The sequence below is a fragment of the Indicator indicator genome, chromosome 7, assembly GCF_027791375.1.
Source record: "Indicator indicator isolate 239-I01 chromosome 7, UM_Iind_1.1, whole genome shotgun sequence".
Taxonomy (NCBI): Eukaryota; Metazoa; Chordata; class Aves; order Piciformes; family Indicatoridae; genus Indicator; species Indicator indicator.
Genome location: NC_072016.1, coordinates 8,434,663 through 8,451,234, shown reverse-complemented (window position 1 = coordinate 8,451,234; position 16,572 = coordinate 8,434,663). Strand labels below are relative to the sequence as shown.

The following is a 16,572-nucleotide window of genomic DNA, read 5'->3' as shown; positions in this document are numbered from 1 at the left end:
CTTTTTAAAGCATTTTTTGCACTTTTGTTTTATCACCACCTTGGATAACAGAGCCAGGAAACCAGCAACTTTGTTTCCCTTCCCAGTACTTCTCTGGCTTCATGATACTGCTTCCCTCCAGAACTCTCAAACCAAATACACATTATTTAAGAGGGATTAGTGTTTCCCTCTCAGAACTTCTTGTGAGGCAAAGGGGTAAGAAAGTTGGTAAGAAAGGCATATCAGTATTACCATTTGCACAGAATATTTCTTTAATATCAAGAATTTCAGCTGCTGTTACCCAATTGCTCTTTTCAGATGTGACAGAACTTGAGTTTTTCAGTGTAAATGCTAACAATGCCTGCTTCCTTTAGCAAGTGTATTTTTACCCCTTCGTATACCGCTATGGACAGTGCTTTGATGCGCTTTGATTTTCAAGAGCCGGCAGAGGGGAGAACAGGAGCTCCTCCCTCTTTGACTGGCAGTAGCTCGCAAAACCACTAGATGTCGCTGTGCACTGCCGGCAACCCAGCGCACGGGCAAGGCCAGGCTGATTTTGAAGCAACGTTTCAGAGGTCTTCTTTTGTCCACTGTATGCTTGCCTTTTTTTTTTTTTTTTTAAACTTGGTAATTGCTTTGTGACCAGGAAGAGCTGTAATTCCATTATTCTGCCCACACATCCTGCATTGCCAAGGGTTATACAAGTACTCAGTAAGTCATAGCAATAGACAGAAGTACTGGCCTGGGCACCCTGCACACATAAACCTCTGCTGACTGACACCACATCCCTTCCACAGTCTTTCACAAAGCACAGGCAGAACTGACAGCTCCTGCCAGGCCTCTCCATAACATCTGCTCAGAGCCTAGCACAGGGCAGCCCTATACATATTTCTTCACCATCTGAACTCGATGCCCACATAAGGGGGGAATTATCTGGTCAAAGCCAATGCACCAGTGACTGCAAGAAAAGGCAGACAGAGCAAACAGCGGGTTGGAATCTTTTATTCAGTAATCAGTCCTGCTGTGTGGGTAGCATCTTAGCAACTGGAACCCAAGTATGCAAAAATACTGAGTTTTCACAGTGAAAAAACAGACAGTATAAAATATTCCAGTATTGTCTCTTAGAACCATTACTTCAATAAGACCCCTGACTCAAAGGCAACATGCTTGCTTTCTATTCTCAACCCCTCCCCCCACAAAAAAAACAATTGTTGAGACAGTAACCCTCCTTACCCCTACCTTACCCACACACGTTACGGGGAGAGAAACGTTCCATGAAATCCCCTCCTGATTTCCAAAGGTTTATTGAAGAGCATTCTCCCAGTGACAATCAAGGGTCAAGAAGACATAGATTACTGTGACACCAAACTGTTCTGCACACCACTGTGGTGCTACTGAACTTTGATGAGAGGCTCTGTCTCCCGGATGAGCCACCGAAGAGCTTCGTGTCGGCCTTGCCTCTCCAGTTCTGCTCCAATTACTTCCCTGCACTTCTGATGGTAGCTGTTCACCCAGTTACACTAGAGAAAGGGAAGGGTATGACATTCAGCACAAACGTAGAAGTCAGGACACTTTTAAGCCCTTGTGCTCCTTGGCACTGAGCTGTTAGGCTGGTATGAGATCCTGTCACAAAGAGCCAGACCTCTAACATATCACAGGATCACAGGATGTTAGGGGTTGGAAGGGACCTCTGAAGATCATCCAGCCCAACAGCCCTGCCAGAGCAGGACTGTAGAATCCAGCACAGGAACACATCCAAATGGGTCTTGAAAGTCTCCAGAGAAGGAGACTCCACAATCTCTCTGGGGAGCCTCTTCCAGTGCTCTGTGACCCTCACAGTGAAGAAGTTCCTCCTCATGTTGAGGTGGAACCTCCTGTGCTGTAGTTTCTATCCATTACCCCTTCTCCTATCACAGGGTGCAACTGAGCAGAGCCTGTTGCCTCTTGACATCCAGCCCTCAGGTATTTACAAACATTTATTAAAGTCCCTCTCAAATCTTCTCTTCTCCAGACTAAAAAGCCCCAGGTCTATGGAAGTGATTTGCAAATTTGATGAGGGTTAGGGATCTGAAACAGTTTGTCTTAGGTTTTGAGGGGAGGCAAGGTTCATTTGAGTTGATGAGTATTTAAAGTCTCTGCAAATGACTGCCTCCAGGAAGTCAAAACAGTACAGTCTGGTAAACAGCTTTGCAAATCTGCAACAGAAGAATGCAGTCCTGAGACACAAGTTGCCCTACTGATCTGAATAGATAACCTTATGGCAGATCTTGGTACTCTTCACAGTCCTCTTCAGAAAGAAGAAATGCAAATAGGATTATCATCCAGAAATTAGGATGGGTTGAGGCAAAACAAGGAGTATGGTAGAATAACAGGATGAAACAGGTCACAGTGAAGGTGGTGTGAGACATGAACAGAAAGTTTAGAGTGCAAAGGTATTTGGTGATACCTGAGGTGCTGAGCAGATATCATTAATGCCTGCTCAGAGTCTGTATGTGTATGGCTGAGTGGGATCGGTCATGAGTGGATACAAACAACGTGGGTCACCAGTGTCTGTCTCTGTGGAGACAGCATGATAGTCTCACAGAAGCAAATTAAGGCAGGAGTAGGATAGTGGCAAATACCATACCAAGGGAACTACCAAAACAGCATCATGAGAGAGGTCATCACTGCCTTCATCATAGACTAATAAAGACTGGAAGGACCTGTGGAGAGCTTGTCTAGTTCACCCAGCCACTCAAGGTTTAAAATAAAGTCAGACTGCTCAGGATTGCTCTTTGGATCTGTGAAAAGGAACAGGGACCAGTGGCTTCTATAAACAGAACAGAACAGGCTGGTTCTAGCACAAAGCAAGCAATGTAAACCTACTGGTTCACTTACCTCTTTTTGTGTCAGCAAGTTAACATCAATCATTTTTGTCTGGATTGGAACCAGGGTTAAGGGTTCAAAAGTCAGGCTCCCTCTGTTTTTGAAATTGTACTGCATTAGAAAGACAAAAGGGATGGTAAATTTCTAGAAACAGCTCTAACGAGATCATGTTCACTCCTTAGTTCCTGTCATCACTGCAGAACAACACACCTAACAGTCAGATGAGAGAACAGTTGCTTACAATAACATTTCCCTTATAGCTCAAGCAAAGAGTCTCAATATAAACCTTAGTTATATCTTTCAATGGCTGCTTTTTAAAGGTCATGTCCCAGGTCACAACTGGACAGGACTGCCCTTGAAGACTATATGGCTATTTTCAGTTTGGCATTTCTAAAAGCACAACCCAGACTGGCAATTGTAATGTCAAAATCTGTCTGTACTTCTGTTTCTTCTACCACTGAGGATTCCATCAGAGAATAAAATCCTGACTTGAGAAGATCAACCAACTCTACAGCAGTAACTCCAAGCAGCCGAATCAAAGATGCATCTGGTCTTTGACATCCAAACAAAAAATATTTCAAAAGGACTCTCCCATAAGCATTTCAGCCACTGGAAACTCTGCAGAAGCAGAGCTGTCTTCTGTGCTCCCATCAGCAAGGGAGACGTAGGATTAGTTTTCACCAAAGCGGGGTTTTGATGACCAGGAGTCTTGAGTAGGATTCAACTGTCTGTAATATGGTCCCACCTCAATAAGTTTTACAAGCAGTGAGTGATGGAGAAGGGTGCATCTTGAGGAGGTCATTCACCTTGGTTTCAGCAGGGATCACAAGGACAACGTTCTCTATTCGGATCCCAAAAGACCCATCTTCGTAATAGCCAGGCTCTGCAAAGACAGGCAGTAATTAACAAAGCCACACAGCTGCACTGTGGGTGGCCAAAATTCCCCTCCATGGCTTTAGTCCTCTGAAGTCACTAAGCAATCTTGACATCAGGCATCCACAGAGGCACCAGATTTCTGACTTTATTTAATCTGCACAGAAGCCCCCCCGAGCAAGGAGAAAAAAGACAGACAGCCCTTCAGCTCAAGAGAGTCTCCTTGCAAGTCAAGAGAAAGTACAGGGTACATGTGTTCCAAATACCAGAAACTCTGAAAATATTAATGTCTTTATGAAAGGCAGGTGGGTAACCCCCTCCTCCAAAACACTTATTTCAGAGAGTGCTCTCCTGACTCCCTGGGAGGACTTTGCAGTCCTGAAAGAATGCAAGTCTCTCAGCAAACTCCAGCAGGCTGTTAATTCACTACTGGAAGAATAAGGCATGTAAAGATTTAACAGCTGCCTCAAATAGGCCATAGCAAAGACAGGATTAGCTCCTGAAAGCTTAGTGTCCACCCTGTACCGTAGCCAGCTCCTCCACTGCAGAATGAGAGGCAGCATGCCAGAACTGGGCTTGTCAGCAGCACAGCTCTGCTAAGGTTTGCACTGTAGAGAGCAGGAAGCAGGCCTCCAGCACCCAACTGCAGTGACGGTTTATGGAAGGGGAAAGAGCTAAAATAAGAGTCTTTGCCTAGAGAGTTTAACTAACAATTAAAACAACAAACTGAAGAGGCAGGACTAGAGCCTATGATCCCACTTTTCATTCACACATTGTCAGATTTATGCCCTTCTTTATTTCAAAGAGCTTGGTCCCTCCCCCAGTAACCAGAGAGAATCACCAGTGCCAAATACCATCAGAGACGATCATGCCAGCTTCCAAGGGCTCATCTGCAAAAGTTTTGTAGCTAATGCCACAAGGACCCTCATGTACATTTAGGAAAGAGCCAACTCCATGTCCTGTCCCATGCAGGTAATCCAAACCACAGTCCCACAGGGCAGAACGGGCAAAGGAATCTAGAAGGTGACCTGCAGGCCAAAGGGAAGACACAGGAATGGAAAGAGAATGTGATCAATTCAAGACCCCTCAGAGCTGCTGACAATTACAACAAAAGCTCAAACCTGGAAAACACACAAGAAAACAAACAAAAAAACCCATCACCAACACCCTCTCAACACCCCCCTCCAACCAAAGAAAGGAAGTCATTAGACTGTTAGAAGTTACAGGGCTGATTTGGCAAGTCTGACATTCAAGCCCTCACTCAACTCAGGATTTTCTCTCTCTGTCCTGTTAGAAACAGCTTTCTAGAAGTTGGTCTGTAACAGAAACATTGCACAGCTGCTGGGTCCACTGGGGTTTTCAGGAAAGAATCCAGTGGTTAAATGTCCCCCAGAGAATTCAGTACTAGTATTCAGTGAACTAATCAGCCCCATGTCTTGCCTGGATGGAGTCATTTCAGCTTATTTCCACCAGAATGCAGAAAATGGCACTTTGGGACATGGTTTAACAGCCATGGTGGTCTTAGGTTGATGGTTGGAATCACTGATCTTAGAGGTCTTTTCCAACTAGAATAATTCTATGCTTCTATGAACACCAAGCCCATATGCTCAAGTTCAGACACCCTCCAATTTAATTCAAGGTTTTCCATACCACTACACAGCTGTTTTTCCCTCACCTACCCAAGAATGCAAACTGAAGAAAACACTAAAAAGAGGCACCTTTATGCAAGGCGTCTGAGCAGGAAGAGAGCAGCTCTGCAACAAATTCACCAGAGGTGAATGTATGTCACAGCTTCTCCTGCACAAAATCAAAACAGCTCCTTTGTGTGCCCATTTTGCCATGCTGCTCAACAATAAAAGAGATTCCATATTAACTGGAAGAGAATTGGCCAGTCTTTTTGAAGGTAGGAAGTGACCTCTCGCTTTGATAATTGAAATCATAAAGACAACAGAAGGGCCACAGGAATGTCAGAATACCATTGACTGACTAAATGGTATTGGCTGATTATGACTCTAAAACCAGAGCACTTTGAACACCCTTCAGACTTCCCTCCTCAGAATTTTCAGCACTGGTCAGTGCTGAGAGAGAAGGCATCAATATCCCAGAATCCAAAATGTTGGGATGGAAACAGACATAGTTACAGCAACATCTGCCTAACACAAGTGGACCTGTCAACCAAACATTGATCTCAGACCATTAATGTTCCTCAGAGGTCCCTGCTGTGATCAAAATACTCCAATTCACCAACCTACCTTTGGTTCCATTTGGGAAGATGGCTGCGCTCACAGCTATATGTCCCTTCAGGACATAGGTGAAGCACTCCTGCCAAAGAAATGTGCCACAAGTGAGCATAGAGAGGGAAAATTTTGTCTTTTCAGAAATCATTGAATGGTCTGGGTTGGAAGAGACCTCCAAAGGTCATCTAGCCCAACGCCCTCTGCAGTAAGCAGGGGCATCCTCAACTAGATCAGGAAATGGAAAGAAAGAGTGCATCTTGTAGCAAACTGCAGAGTATCTGGACAGACTTGCTCCTGTTCTCCTATGGCTGGCAACGCCAAAGCCAACCATGAAGAGAAGGAGTTTAAATTACTCTAAGATAATCTTCTGGAGAGTGTGTCATAAACTCAGACTGCAGGTTTAGCAGCAGTATTCACCTGACCTACATGACTCATTCTCTTCATGGCTGTGGTTTTACTTCCAGAGCACACCCTACAGCAGATTTCCATCACTGAGTGAATTATAATGAGGAAATTAGTTTTAATTGAAGAAGCAATTTGAAATTATCAAAATCACACTGATGAATTTCCAACATAGACCTTCTCAAGTAAGTCTGAGACTGGGTTTTGATATGGTACACTAGACACAAACCACCAGTGCAGCCTTGCATTAGACACCCATCCTTGCAGTAAATTAAGCACCCCTCAGCTGCAATGTTGGACAAAGCCAGTACTGCTGATTTTATTATTTCTTAGAGGAGACATGTCACGTTGCAGATGAAAGCTGTGCATTTGAAGACAAAGGTGTCATTCTCTGAATCACTTACTTTATATTTTGGAAGTCTGACAGCCTCCTTTTCAGTCTTTATCAAGATGCTGTCACATCTTATTAAATAAATTATACTTGATTATATAGCAACAGGGCACATTACTAATTTGTTTAAGTATCTGTAATAATAAGGGTCAGATTGCAAAGTACACTGAGATCCCAAACCTACCTTTTCATAGGCTGACGGTGTGCCAAAATGCATTGTCCTGGTCACATCTGTTGTACCATCTCTTCAGAGACAAAGATGCAGGAAGCAAAGGGATGGGGGAAGATGAAAGAGCAAAGTGAGAATACACAGAAAACCCAGCCATACTGCAGCAATCTAAGCAAAAGCAGAGTTGGGTAAAGTCATCTGCTCTGTGTGACACAGAACTGATGATGTAACAGTTCCTAATCTCACAAATTCCTGAACACACGTCCCAGATGTAGCAATAATGATATAATCAAAATGTTAGCTTTCATCCATCTCCATCCCAAAGCTCTCTGCAACTTTAGAATCTGAACTGTTCATAAAAAAAATTCTAATTTGAGGTTTACCAGCTGCTACCTGCACATTGAGAAGAGAACAGAGAAGGTCAAATTTAGTCTCCTTGTATGGAAGATCATAGAATGCTAGGGGTTGGAAGGGACCTCCAGAGATCATTGAGTCCAACCCCCCTTCAAAGCAGGACCACTTAGGGCAGGTCACACAGGAACGCATGCAGGCAGGTTTTGAAGATCTCCAGAGAAGAAGACTCCACCACCTCTCTGGGCAGCCTGTTCCAGTGCTTCGTCACTCTCGTAGTAAAAAATGTTTTTCTCAAGTTGAAGTGAAATTTCCTGTGCTGACCTATGAGCAGCCTAAAGATATATACTAATGCACAAACTAAAGCTACTAGCTCAGGAAGGGGAAGTGTAAGGAGGTGCAGCGTCCCTTTCATCCTCAGGATGTTTTTTGTTAGGATTTCTAGAAGTTATCCAGTACTTGGATAGGGGTTAGTCTGAGACGTTAGAAGCTGGCTCAACCCTCCTTCTACAAACATAATTTTGAGCCTGTTGTCAAAAACACAGAGGCTCTTGAAGTAATGACTTCCCTTTGAAACTCTTACTCCTGTGCCTACGCTTTTCCCCAGCACACAGAGGCCATGGTCACAAAGAACTCAGGGTTTAACTTCTCAGCAGGGACAAGCGGAGCATCCCTGTCACAATGCTGTGTTAAGTGCCATTGATGTCCAGCTTATACTGTATTCAAAGGGCTGCTTTTCAGAGTGGCACTAAGGAAATTGTTAATTAGGCCATCAGAAGAGAGGGAAAAAGATCTCCTTGTAAAAATCTTATCAAAGGATGTCTGTATGGTTCTTTTCAAAGCTCTTCCTGACTGAAAGAACAAAAAGGCATAGCTCTAAAGACAAAGCTTGTCTCAAAAGAGCAGCCAGGCCTGTCCTGCATCTTTCTGAACAAGCCACTTCTCATCTATTTACATTGGTTAAAAACATCACTTCTTTCATTCTCCATGGAGTCAGAGTTACACAGTAAACAGCTACAGAGATTGAGGCCATTGAATGGCACTGTCCAAACAGCACTAAGAGAGTCAACAGACCTGACACCTTCCCAAAATCATACCTGAGAACCAAGTGGCCACTGGGACAAGAAACTCTGCCTCTGGAAAGGCAGAGCACACCACAGGGCAGTGCTGTCCTGCTCCTTTGCCCCACCTTGTTCTGACTTTAGTATCAGTCAAGTCTGCCCACGGGGCAGACAGATCTTGGCAGGGTAGGTGCCTTACTCAGCTGTGCAGGCTGCTGTGTAGGCAGCCAAAGGTAAAATCAGGGCAGTCAGCCCTGATCCCTGTTCCCTGCAGCTCTAACAACAATGCAGCAGGTAGAGAGAGCTGCAACAGACAGAAACACCCCCCACCAGATACAGTACTGCTGCCATCACACTGCTAATGAGACTCAGACGGGAACTACACTTTTAGCTCTGATCTTCTAGCCAAGACAAGGCTTGTGAGCAGCCTAGCTGTTGTCTTGAGCCTAGCTTGGCACCTCCTGTCACAGATCACTCATCCATTGACCAATGCAGAGGAGATACAACGAGCAGGCTCTCCATGAAATGGCACTGCACTCAAAACTACATGCTGCCATGCTTGCTACAGCAACTGAGCTGACCCTGCAGGTGGTCACTGGAAGCAGAAAATGCAGAGGTTCAGCACCATTCATTTCACTTACTTGTACTGTGCTCCTGAGTCCAGGAGGTAGATCTCATTCACAGACAAGGTTCTGTTGGTCTCAGGAACTGGTCTGTTCAATTAAACACAAAGTTTTTTGTTCCACAGTTTTAAGGACTCCATCTCATGTCTGCAGTCCAGAAAACATATTAAGTGCAAGCTTGGATGTGTCAGCTCTGATTTCTCATGGCAGCAATGGAAATCCCACACATGCTGAGCCAGGGGTAACACTGAGGAGTGTGTTTGTCTACAGTAAATAGTGCTACAGTACAGAGAATAGCTTTGTTGCCTCCAGCAAAACTCTCAACATCTGTTCCTGGACATATTTCAGAGCAGTTTGCACTTCATACTTGTCCTTCCCAGACTTCTACCCCCAAAACAGCCCTCTTCTATGGCCCCTGGGCAGATCAGCATCATAATACATGCATGCTGACAGCAGGGAGAGACCTTCATTTAGTAAGCATGGAAGTTCAGGTGGAATAAAGTGAGATAGCAAACAACAGTGACTATGCCTCCCTGGAGTAGTCTGTTGTGACTCCAGAAAGAAGCTAGACAGCTCATTCCAAGTGTGTCTGCTGAAGGACAAAAGGAGAAGTTGTTTCTCTTACGTGTAGTGAATGATGGCTCCATTTGGACCTGTGCTTGAGATGGTAGCAAAACTCAATTCAACAAAGTCTTTCTGTTGGCTGAAAGAAAAAATGTGATCACTACAGCACAAGGAAGAGGTGCACACCAGGCACCTGGAGTGTCCCATACTCAATTTCACATCATCTCATCCTTCCTCTTAGCCTTCAAAGCCATTTGGGCAAGCACTCTCAGGTAGGAGAATCCTACAGATCAAAGTGCTCTCCTCCCAGCCATGTGAAAATCTGCTTTCCTTCTCTATCCTTTCCTTACAAGCAGAAAATCCACCACCCAGGCCACCCAGAAGAGATGTCCTGAATAATTTGTTCTTTGTTACTTATTTACTCAAAGGCATTTTTAGAGGTCCTGCTGATGTACAAATGTACATCAGAAAAGGAGAAAATCTAATTCTTACATCAACTCCTAAGAAAGTAACTATCTCATATTTAAGTGTCCTAACCTGAAGCACTCTTCTTGGCTACCTCAATAGGAAAGCAGACACGATCCAGTGGGCTGGGACTTCTATCTCCTGAGAGACCAAATTCTTTCCCAATTCTTTCAAGTGTTCCCAAAAATCTTTTAGCAATGGTTTGTGCTCAGGTGAAATATACCTGCAAGTGAGCTGGAGTTCTAAAAGACAAAATTGAAACAAAAGATAAAAACATCCTCAGAGAGGATTTACTTATTACCTGCGAAACTCCTCTGCTTTGTCTGCAGCAATTATTTCTGTCACTGTTCCCTTTGGAACCTAGTGGACAAAGATGTAGTTGAATTAGTACACCAGCAAGCAAAGAAAATGCTATATGCTTAAGCACTGGGCCTCATCTGTGCATTATTAAACCTCGTCCTGAAATGGGCTCTTTCCAGGTTTTCTGTTCTCATTCTTCAGGGATGACAAACACAAAACCTAGCAATACTGTGTAGGGCATGTGAAAAGCAGGGAGCAGAAACAGTCACAGCAACCCTGACTAGGGAGTACTTAGGGCAGTATTTGCTTCACTGAGTTATGTACAGAGCTAACATCTCACAAGGCAACATCTCTTCACAGACAGGTTACACCAAGCTTCAAGAGTTCTCTCCAACAGCCCATGGAATTAGCAGAATTTTTATGCTTTTAAATCAGAAATGGAAGCAGTTGCAGGAAAAACAAAGGATGCTAAATTTTACTTTAGGCACTTGATAAATTAAAACACAACTTCCCCAGGACTGGACAACAGGCAAAGGGGAGCAAGAGCTAGGTTTCATAACCCCTGCAGCAGACTTCTTGAAGTACTCAGACATGTAAAAAGGCATCTTCTGGAAGTCATCAAGCCATCTCCATAGGCAAATGCAGTGGCACAGATGCTCCCTGGCATTCTGCACCTTCACTGTGTACTCCTAAGCCAGAGAAAACATGAGCAATTTGTCTCTATCCTGTTTCCACTGCACATGAGCATGACTGCAGCTCTTCATTCCTAAATGCCAAATTTGTCCATACTGGCAGACAAAACTGATTATCATGAGAGTAATTCCAAAGTATTGCACCGAAGTGGTTATTAATTCATGATTTACACTACAAAACCAGAACAAGACAGTACTAACACCATATTAAGCCTGTTCAGGTCATTTCTCACCTGCTTTGGCTTTGGTCTGTGTAAAATTAATGGGAGTATGTTTTCCAAAACATTCATTCAGCCTTGGATGAAAGGAGGATTGAAATCTGCCTCAAAAAACAGATAAAATCACAACTGTTTCCCCACTTTTAGCAAAAGCACTATAAAGACTATCAGAAAGTTTATACTGATGAAGAATTGCACACAGCAATAACATCTCCAGTTAAAAAAAAATACAATACCTCTTTCTCCAGCCAGTTAAAGAGTTCACACAGGGCAACAGCATCTTTAATCTATGTTAAAAGAAAAGAGAATAGATTTATCAAGTCTAGTAAAAACTGGGTTTGAAGCAAAAGAATTCAACCTGCAAGGCTCAGAAACACAAATGGATGATCTAAGAGGCCTTTCCAGGTTCTGCATCCTGTAATTAATAAAAGTATCGGAAATGTATCTGGAAAATTAAATAAACATTGATAAAGATTTGCTGCTGGGAAGTATCTTACTGTGAAGAATTACTAAGTACTCAGCAAACACTGGCTTTACCCCACCCATGACTTTCAAGTCTCTTTGGCTTCAATACACAAGATCTTGCACTACAGATTGTTGAAAGTAACCACAGAACACATCTGGTGACAAGTTTGGACATACGAGCACCAAGTCTCTGTCATACAGCTTCTGGCTTCCCTCTTGCCTGCTGACTCCCCTTTTGCTTCCTTTTTTCTACATGCTTGCAGCAAGGCCAAGAAGCAGGAGACAAGCATACAGGGTAAGGCACAATTTTGTCCTCAGAAGGCAGGTAAAAAAGCGCCTCTGCTCGGTACAAGTATTTGTATTTATCCTTAAATAGCAGGGTGAGAAAAGCATTGAAATAGAATGCAGCAGATCCCAAGAAGCCAGCAGAAAATATGAGACAAGTCTTGAATTGCCAGCCCTGCCTTAGCTGGCACACTTTTTTTCTGTTATGAAAACTGCTGCCTGAAAATTAACAGCAAATAAAGAAAACTTCAGCCCCACCATGCGCCTATTTCACAGGCAGCTTCTTTGATGGAAAATACAAAGCTTTCTGTGAAATCAGCCCCATTTCCAGTGTCATGATAATGACAGATAAACAGAGTGCTTTGAGGACACTGAACATCTTGGCCTGTGTTTTGCACCATGTGTTGAAGAATTTCTGTGTTTATTCAAGTGATAACAATTGGAAAACTCAACTGAGAAAGACAACAGAACTAGCAAAGGGGAAGCGACATCTCCTTGAGGGCCCATACCCTAAACAACACTTCTCAAGTCTGCACAGTCTCCCAGCAGAGCAGGGTTGCATCCTCACATTATTGTAAATGTTGTTCTTTACTCCAAGGGAATGCTAAATAAGCAAAAAACCCTGCTTCAGCAGCAGCACACGCCTGACAGAAAACCATTTTTATCCTGCCATCCAAATTCATAGCTGTTTTTTAATCCAAAACAACACTGAAACTGAATGGGAAGTATTTCTTTGTCTAAATGTAAAGCAAACTTCTTGTCCTGTGCAAGGAGGCTCTGAAGGCTTCACTTACATGTGCTCTTCTCATGCCTTCTGTTTCTGCCACGTTCTTCACAGCTTTTGCAATGCAGATGGGGGTATATAGGGTGAGGTACCGGTAAGCCTGCAGCAGAAGGACAGGGATTACTTGTGGATTAGCCAGACTACATAATCCAACAGGTTTAATAACTCAGCCTGGCCACAGTTTTTACTTTGGCAGTCTCTCTCAACCTTCAGCACTGTGAGATACTGGTTGCCAGTAGACAGCTAAGTGCACTGGGGGAAAAAAGGAGAAGAAACAGTCCATGACTGAAGGAAGAACAGCCACAGGGAAATCCAAGGAACTAAAGGGTCAGCAGCTTGTTATGAAGCAAGGTGAAAGTTTGGGTATCCTAAATACTATATATCAACAAGTTTCATGTTGTGGATGCACACTAAAGGCCCAGAGATGGCCAGTAAGACACACCAATTTCAGGGACTAAGATGGAATTTAGGTTATATAAACAGATCTAAAAAAGTCACCTTGACTTGTTACATGTCACTCTCAAGCAGCAGGGAACAAAGGGTACCCAGTCCAGGTACCAAGCATTGGAGTTGAACCTGGCAGGCTCTCAAGGTTCTAGCTCCTCCTGCACTGACCATCATCACTTCTTAATGATCAGCAGCTCCAACACATCAAAGCCCCACAAATCATGAAAGGTCTTTGCAAAGCTGAGCTTTGCATACTGCCCACTTCTGAAAAGAGCTTACATCAGCCGTTTGAGACAAAGCTTCCTGTGCCTGGACAAGATGTCCCTGCATTAGGAGCTTGTAACTGATCCTGTACCACTGTGCACTTCCCCAGTCATCTGCTGTCCTTAGATTAGCAGGAATGTTTAGCTGGTTCTGAGCATGCCTTCAAAAATTCACTGAGGTGATGTGGCAGTTTAGGCTGGGTGCCCCCTGCCACTGCCGCATGAGATACACCTCTGGTGTCCTGGGTGCCCACCCACAGGGGTGGACACAGGAAACGACGTATTTCTACCCATAAATCCTGCACCCTATAAGGCCATCTGCAAAGTCATTCTCTTCCTCTTTCTTCCCTCTCTGCTCCCACGGGAGATGTCCTCTCTTATCGGGTAATGCCGGGGGAGTATCCTCAAGGCCTCTTAGGCCTGTCTAGGCCTAATGCCAGGAGGAGAATGGAGGGGGGGCAGTCTCAGACCTGGCCAGCCTGAGACTTGCCTAGCAGCGGGAGGGGGAAGAAAGAGCCCTGGGGGGTTTGGGTTTACCCTCAGGTGGGAAGAAGGGAAGGATTGGGAAGCTTTGGGAATTCTGTGAGGGGTTCTGTACGCTTTGGGATACTCTTTGTCACTATGCTTTGTGGTTTGTAGTTCTCTGTAGCTTCACCAATTGCTTTTCCATTTAAACTTTCCATCACTCTCCAATCCGTTTGTGTGAGTCTCATTCTTTTGTCCCTTTCGGGGCAAGAGAGGATCTGTCTGGCCCCAAACCAGCACAGATTTTTGGTAGCAGAGGATGGTTCCTGTGCTGAACTCTGCAAATTGGATTGGAGAAGAGCAGGGGTGGAAAAGTTAAAATGGTATCTGGGCGTTGTTGGTTTTTGGTGGCTGGGCTCAAGGTTTTGTGCTGGGGCGACCGTGTGGGCGTTTTATGGGTTCCGAGGGGACACCCTGGTGCGTAGCCGTGGCGTGGAATCCCTCCTGCTGTTCCGAAGCGGCAGCGGCGATTCTATAGCTTCAGGCACTGGGGAAAAGCTTAAGAATGCGGTGCCTGTCCCTTTCCCTTTTGTTCCCCGCGGCGCCAGCGGCGAGTAGAGCGGCGCGGAGCCGAGGAAGGGGGAGGGACAGTCGGAAGCAGACCAGGGTCGGCTTGTCCCGCGGCGGTGGGGGCTAGCCGCAGCGGGGCGGTGAGCGGTGGCTCCCGCAACTCAAGAAGGCGGGCGGTGGCTCCAGTTCAAAAGCTGCTTCCGAGGACCCAGGGAGCGAGTATAGCTTTGGCTGGAAAAGCCGCTCTTGTGGCCCGAGGGGTGGCGGCGGTTTTGATCTGTACCGCGGCTGCAGAGGTGACGGCGGCTCTCGCTGTTATCTCTCCCCTGATTTTCGGACGCGCTCCGAAAATGGCGCCTAGCACCTGGCTCCGCCTCTCTTCTCGGTGGGTTGCAGTGCAGCCACTCCCTCTCCGGGGGAGGGCTGTGTAGCCGGATGCCTCCACGCCTCAGCATGCTTACGCTCAGGGGGAGCGGTGTGCCTGTGCGTGGTGTGCATCCGTATTAGCCTCGGGCCGCGGCTGGAAGCGGTCAGCACTGGGCTTGGGAAAGGTCCGTGCAGCTTTGGAAAGTCTCAGCGTGCTGTTGCCTGCAAGGGGTGGAAGGAGTCGAGTTGAGGAGCCTGATTGCTCAGACTCGATTGCCCCGAGGGGTGGAAACATGCCGCTTGAGTGGATGGAGAAATGTTTGGTTGAGAAGTTATGAGGTTGTTTCCAGGTGGCCAGGATGCTCCATCGGATCCATGAAGAGTTCACCGTGCAGAAGAATGAACTCTGCGTCGCTGGGAGGTTCCATAGGATGAGGGAGAAGAGCTGGACTGAACTGTTACCTGAGCCCGAGGGAGAGACCTTTCGGAAGGACGCCCAGATGGAGACTTGGACTTTGCCAGACATGTCATCTGAAAGTTGTTTCTAATTTGATGATATGTTTTGGGTGCAGGAATTATGGGTATGAAATAAGGGGTGGAATGTGGCAGTTTAGGCTGGGTGCCCCCTGCCACTGCCGCATGAGATACACCTCTGGTGTCCTGGGTGCCCACCCACAGGGGTGGACACAGGAAACGACGTATTTCTACCCATAAATCCTGCACCCTATAAGGCCATCTGCAAAGTCATTCTCTTCCTCTTTCTTCCCTCTCTGCTCCCACGGGAGATGTCCTCTCTTATCGGGTAATGCCGGGGGAGTATCCTCAAGGCCTCTTAGGCCTGTCTAGGCCTAATGCCAGGAGGAGAATGGAGGGGGGGCAGTCTCAGACCTGGCCAGCCTGAGACTTGCCTAGCAGCGGGAGGGGGCAGAAAGAGCCCTGGGGGGTTTGGGTTTACCCTCAGGTGGGAAGAAGGGAAGGATTGGGAAGCTTTGGGAATTCTGTGAGGGGTTCTGTACGCTTTGGGATACTCTTTGTCACTATGCTTTGTGGTTTGTAGTTCTCTGTAGCTTCACCAATTGCTTTTCCATTTAAACTTTCCATCACTCTCCAATCCGTTTGTGTGAGTCTCATTCTTTTGTCCCTTTCGGGGCAAGAGAGGATCTGTCTGGCCCCAAACCAGCACAGGTGACTTGCACAAATTGTGTCACACTTGGCATCAGAGAAGGATCAAAAATGAAATCTTATATACCACAGTCCTCTGCTCTACCCATAAGCACAGCCCAAGCAACACACTGTTTTCCTATTCTCAATAAACAGCACTCAAACTCATGGGAAAGGTCTGCTAGATCCTCAGATCAATTGCACACAAATCCTACAGGCTTCTAGTTTTCAAATTCTTAAAACCAACAAGACAATTACACTACATTATGCAGAAAATGAAGTACTGAAGAAGCCACAAGAAAGTCAGGAAAGCCCTTGTTTCAGAGTCAGGACAAATCTTCTCAACAGTCAGATTCCTAGATTGACCTGCCTTTTACTGATTGTTCCTATTAATCTTCTGTGAAAAAGCCTACTTACATGCAACTGCAGGCAAACCTATAAAGGGTTTGCAGATCTGCATTTAATAATGGACTGGACTTTTGCCAGTGTCAATATCTGGCTCTGATGAAGACAGACAATAGATGGACTTCCAGCACTGGGGCTCTTCAAAGCATCCCAGGCCAGTTGCTCAGCTGG

At 45.4% G+C, this 16,572-nt stretch overlaps 1 protein-coding gene across 1 annotated transcript in view; it reads right to left on the bottom strand.

The window, feature by feature from the left end:
• Positions 1-1,075: 1,075 nt before the first annotated feature.
• Positions 1,076-16,572, bottom strand: part of XPNPEP1 (X-prolyl aminopeptidase 1) — a 33,285-nt gene continuing 17,788 nt past the window's right edge. The window contains exons 10-20 of the mRNA XM_054382645.1: positions 12,735-12,824; positions 11,427-11,477; positions 10,282-10,340; positions 9,577-9,654; positions 8,970-9,041; positions 6,932-6,992; positions 5,970-6,039; positions 4,572-4,745; positions 3,651-3,727; positions 2,857-2,955; positions 1,076-1,499 (exon numbers count right to left, since the gene is read on the bottom strand). Of these exons, the coding sequence (XP_054238620.1) occupies positions 1,371-1,499; positions 2,857-2,955; positions 3,651-3,727; positions 4,572-4,745; positions 5,970-6,039; positions 6,932-6,992; positions 8,970-9,041; positions 9,577-9,654; positions 10,282-10,340; positions 11,427-11,477; positions 12,735-12,824 (960 nt within the window). The 3' untranslated portion in view covers positions 1,076-1,370. The remainder of the gene's footprint in view (positions 1,500-2,856; positions 2,956-3,650; positions 3,728-4,571; positions 4,746-5,969; positions 6,040-6,931; positions 6,993-8,969; positions 9,042-9,576; positions 9,655-10,281; positions 10,341-11,426; positions 11,478-12,734; positions 12,825-16,572) is intronic.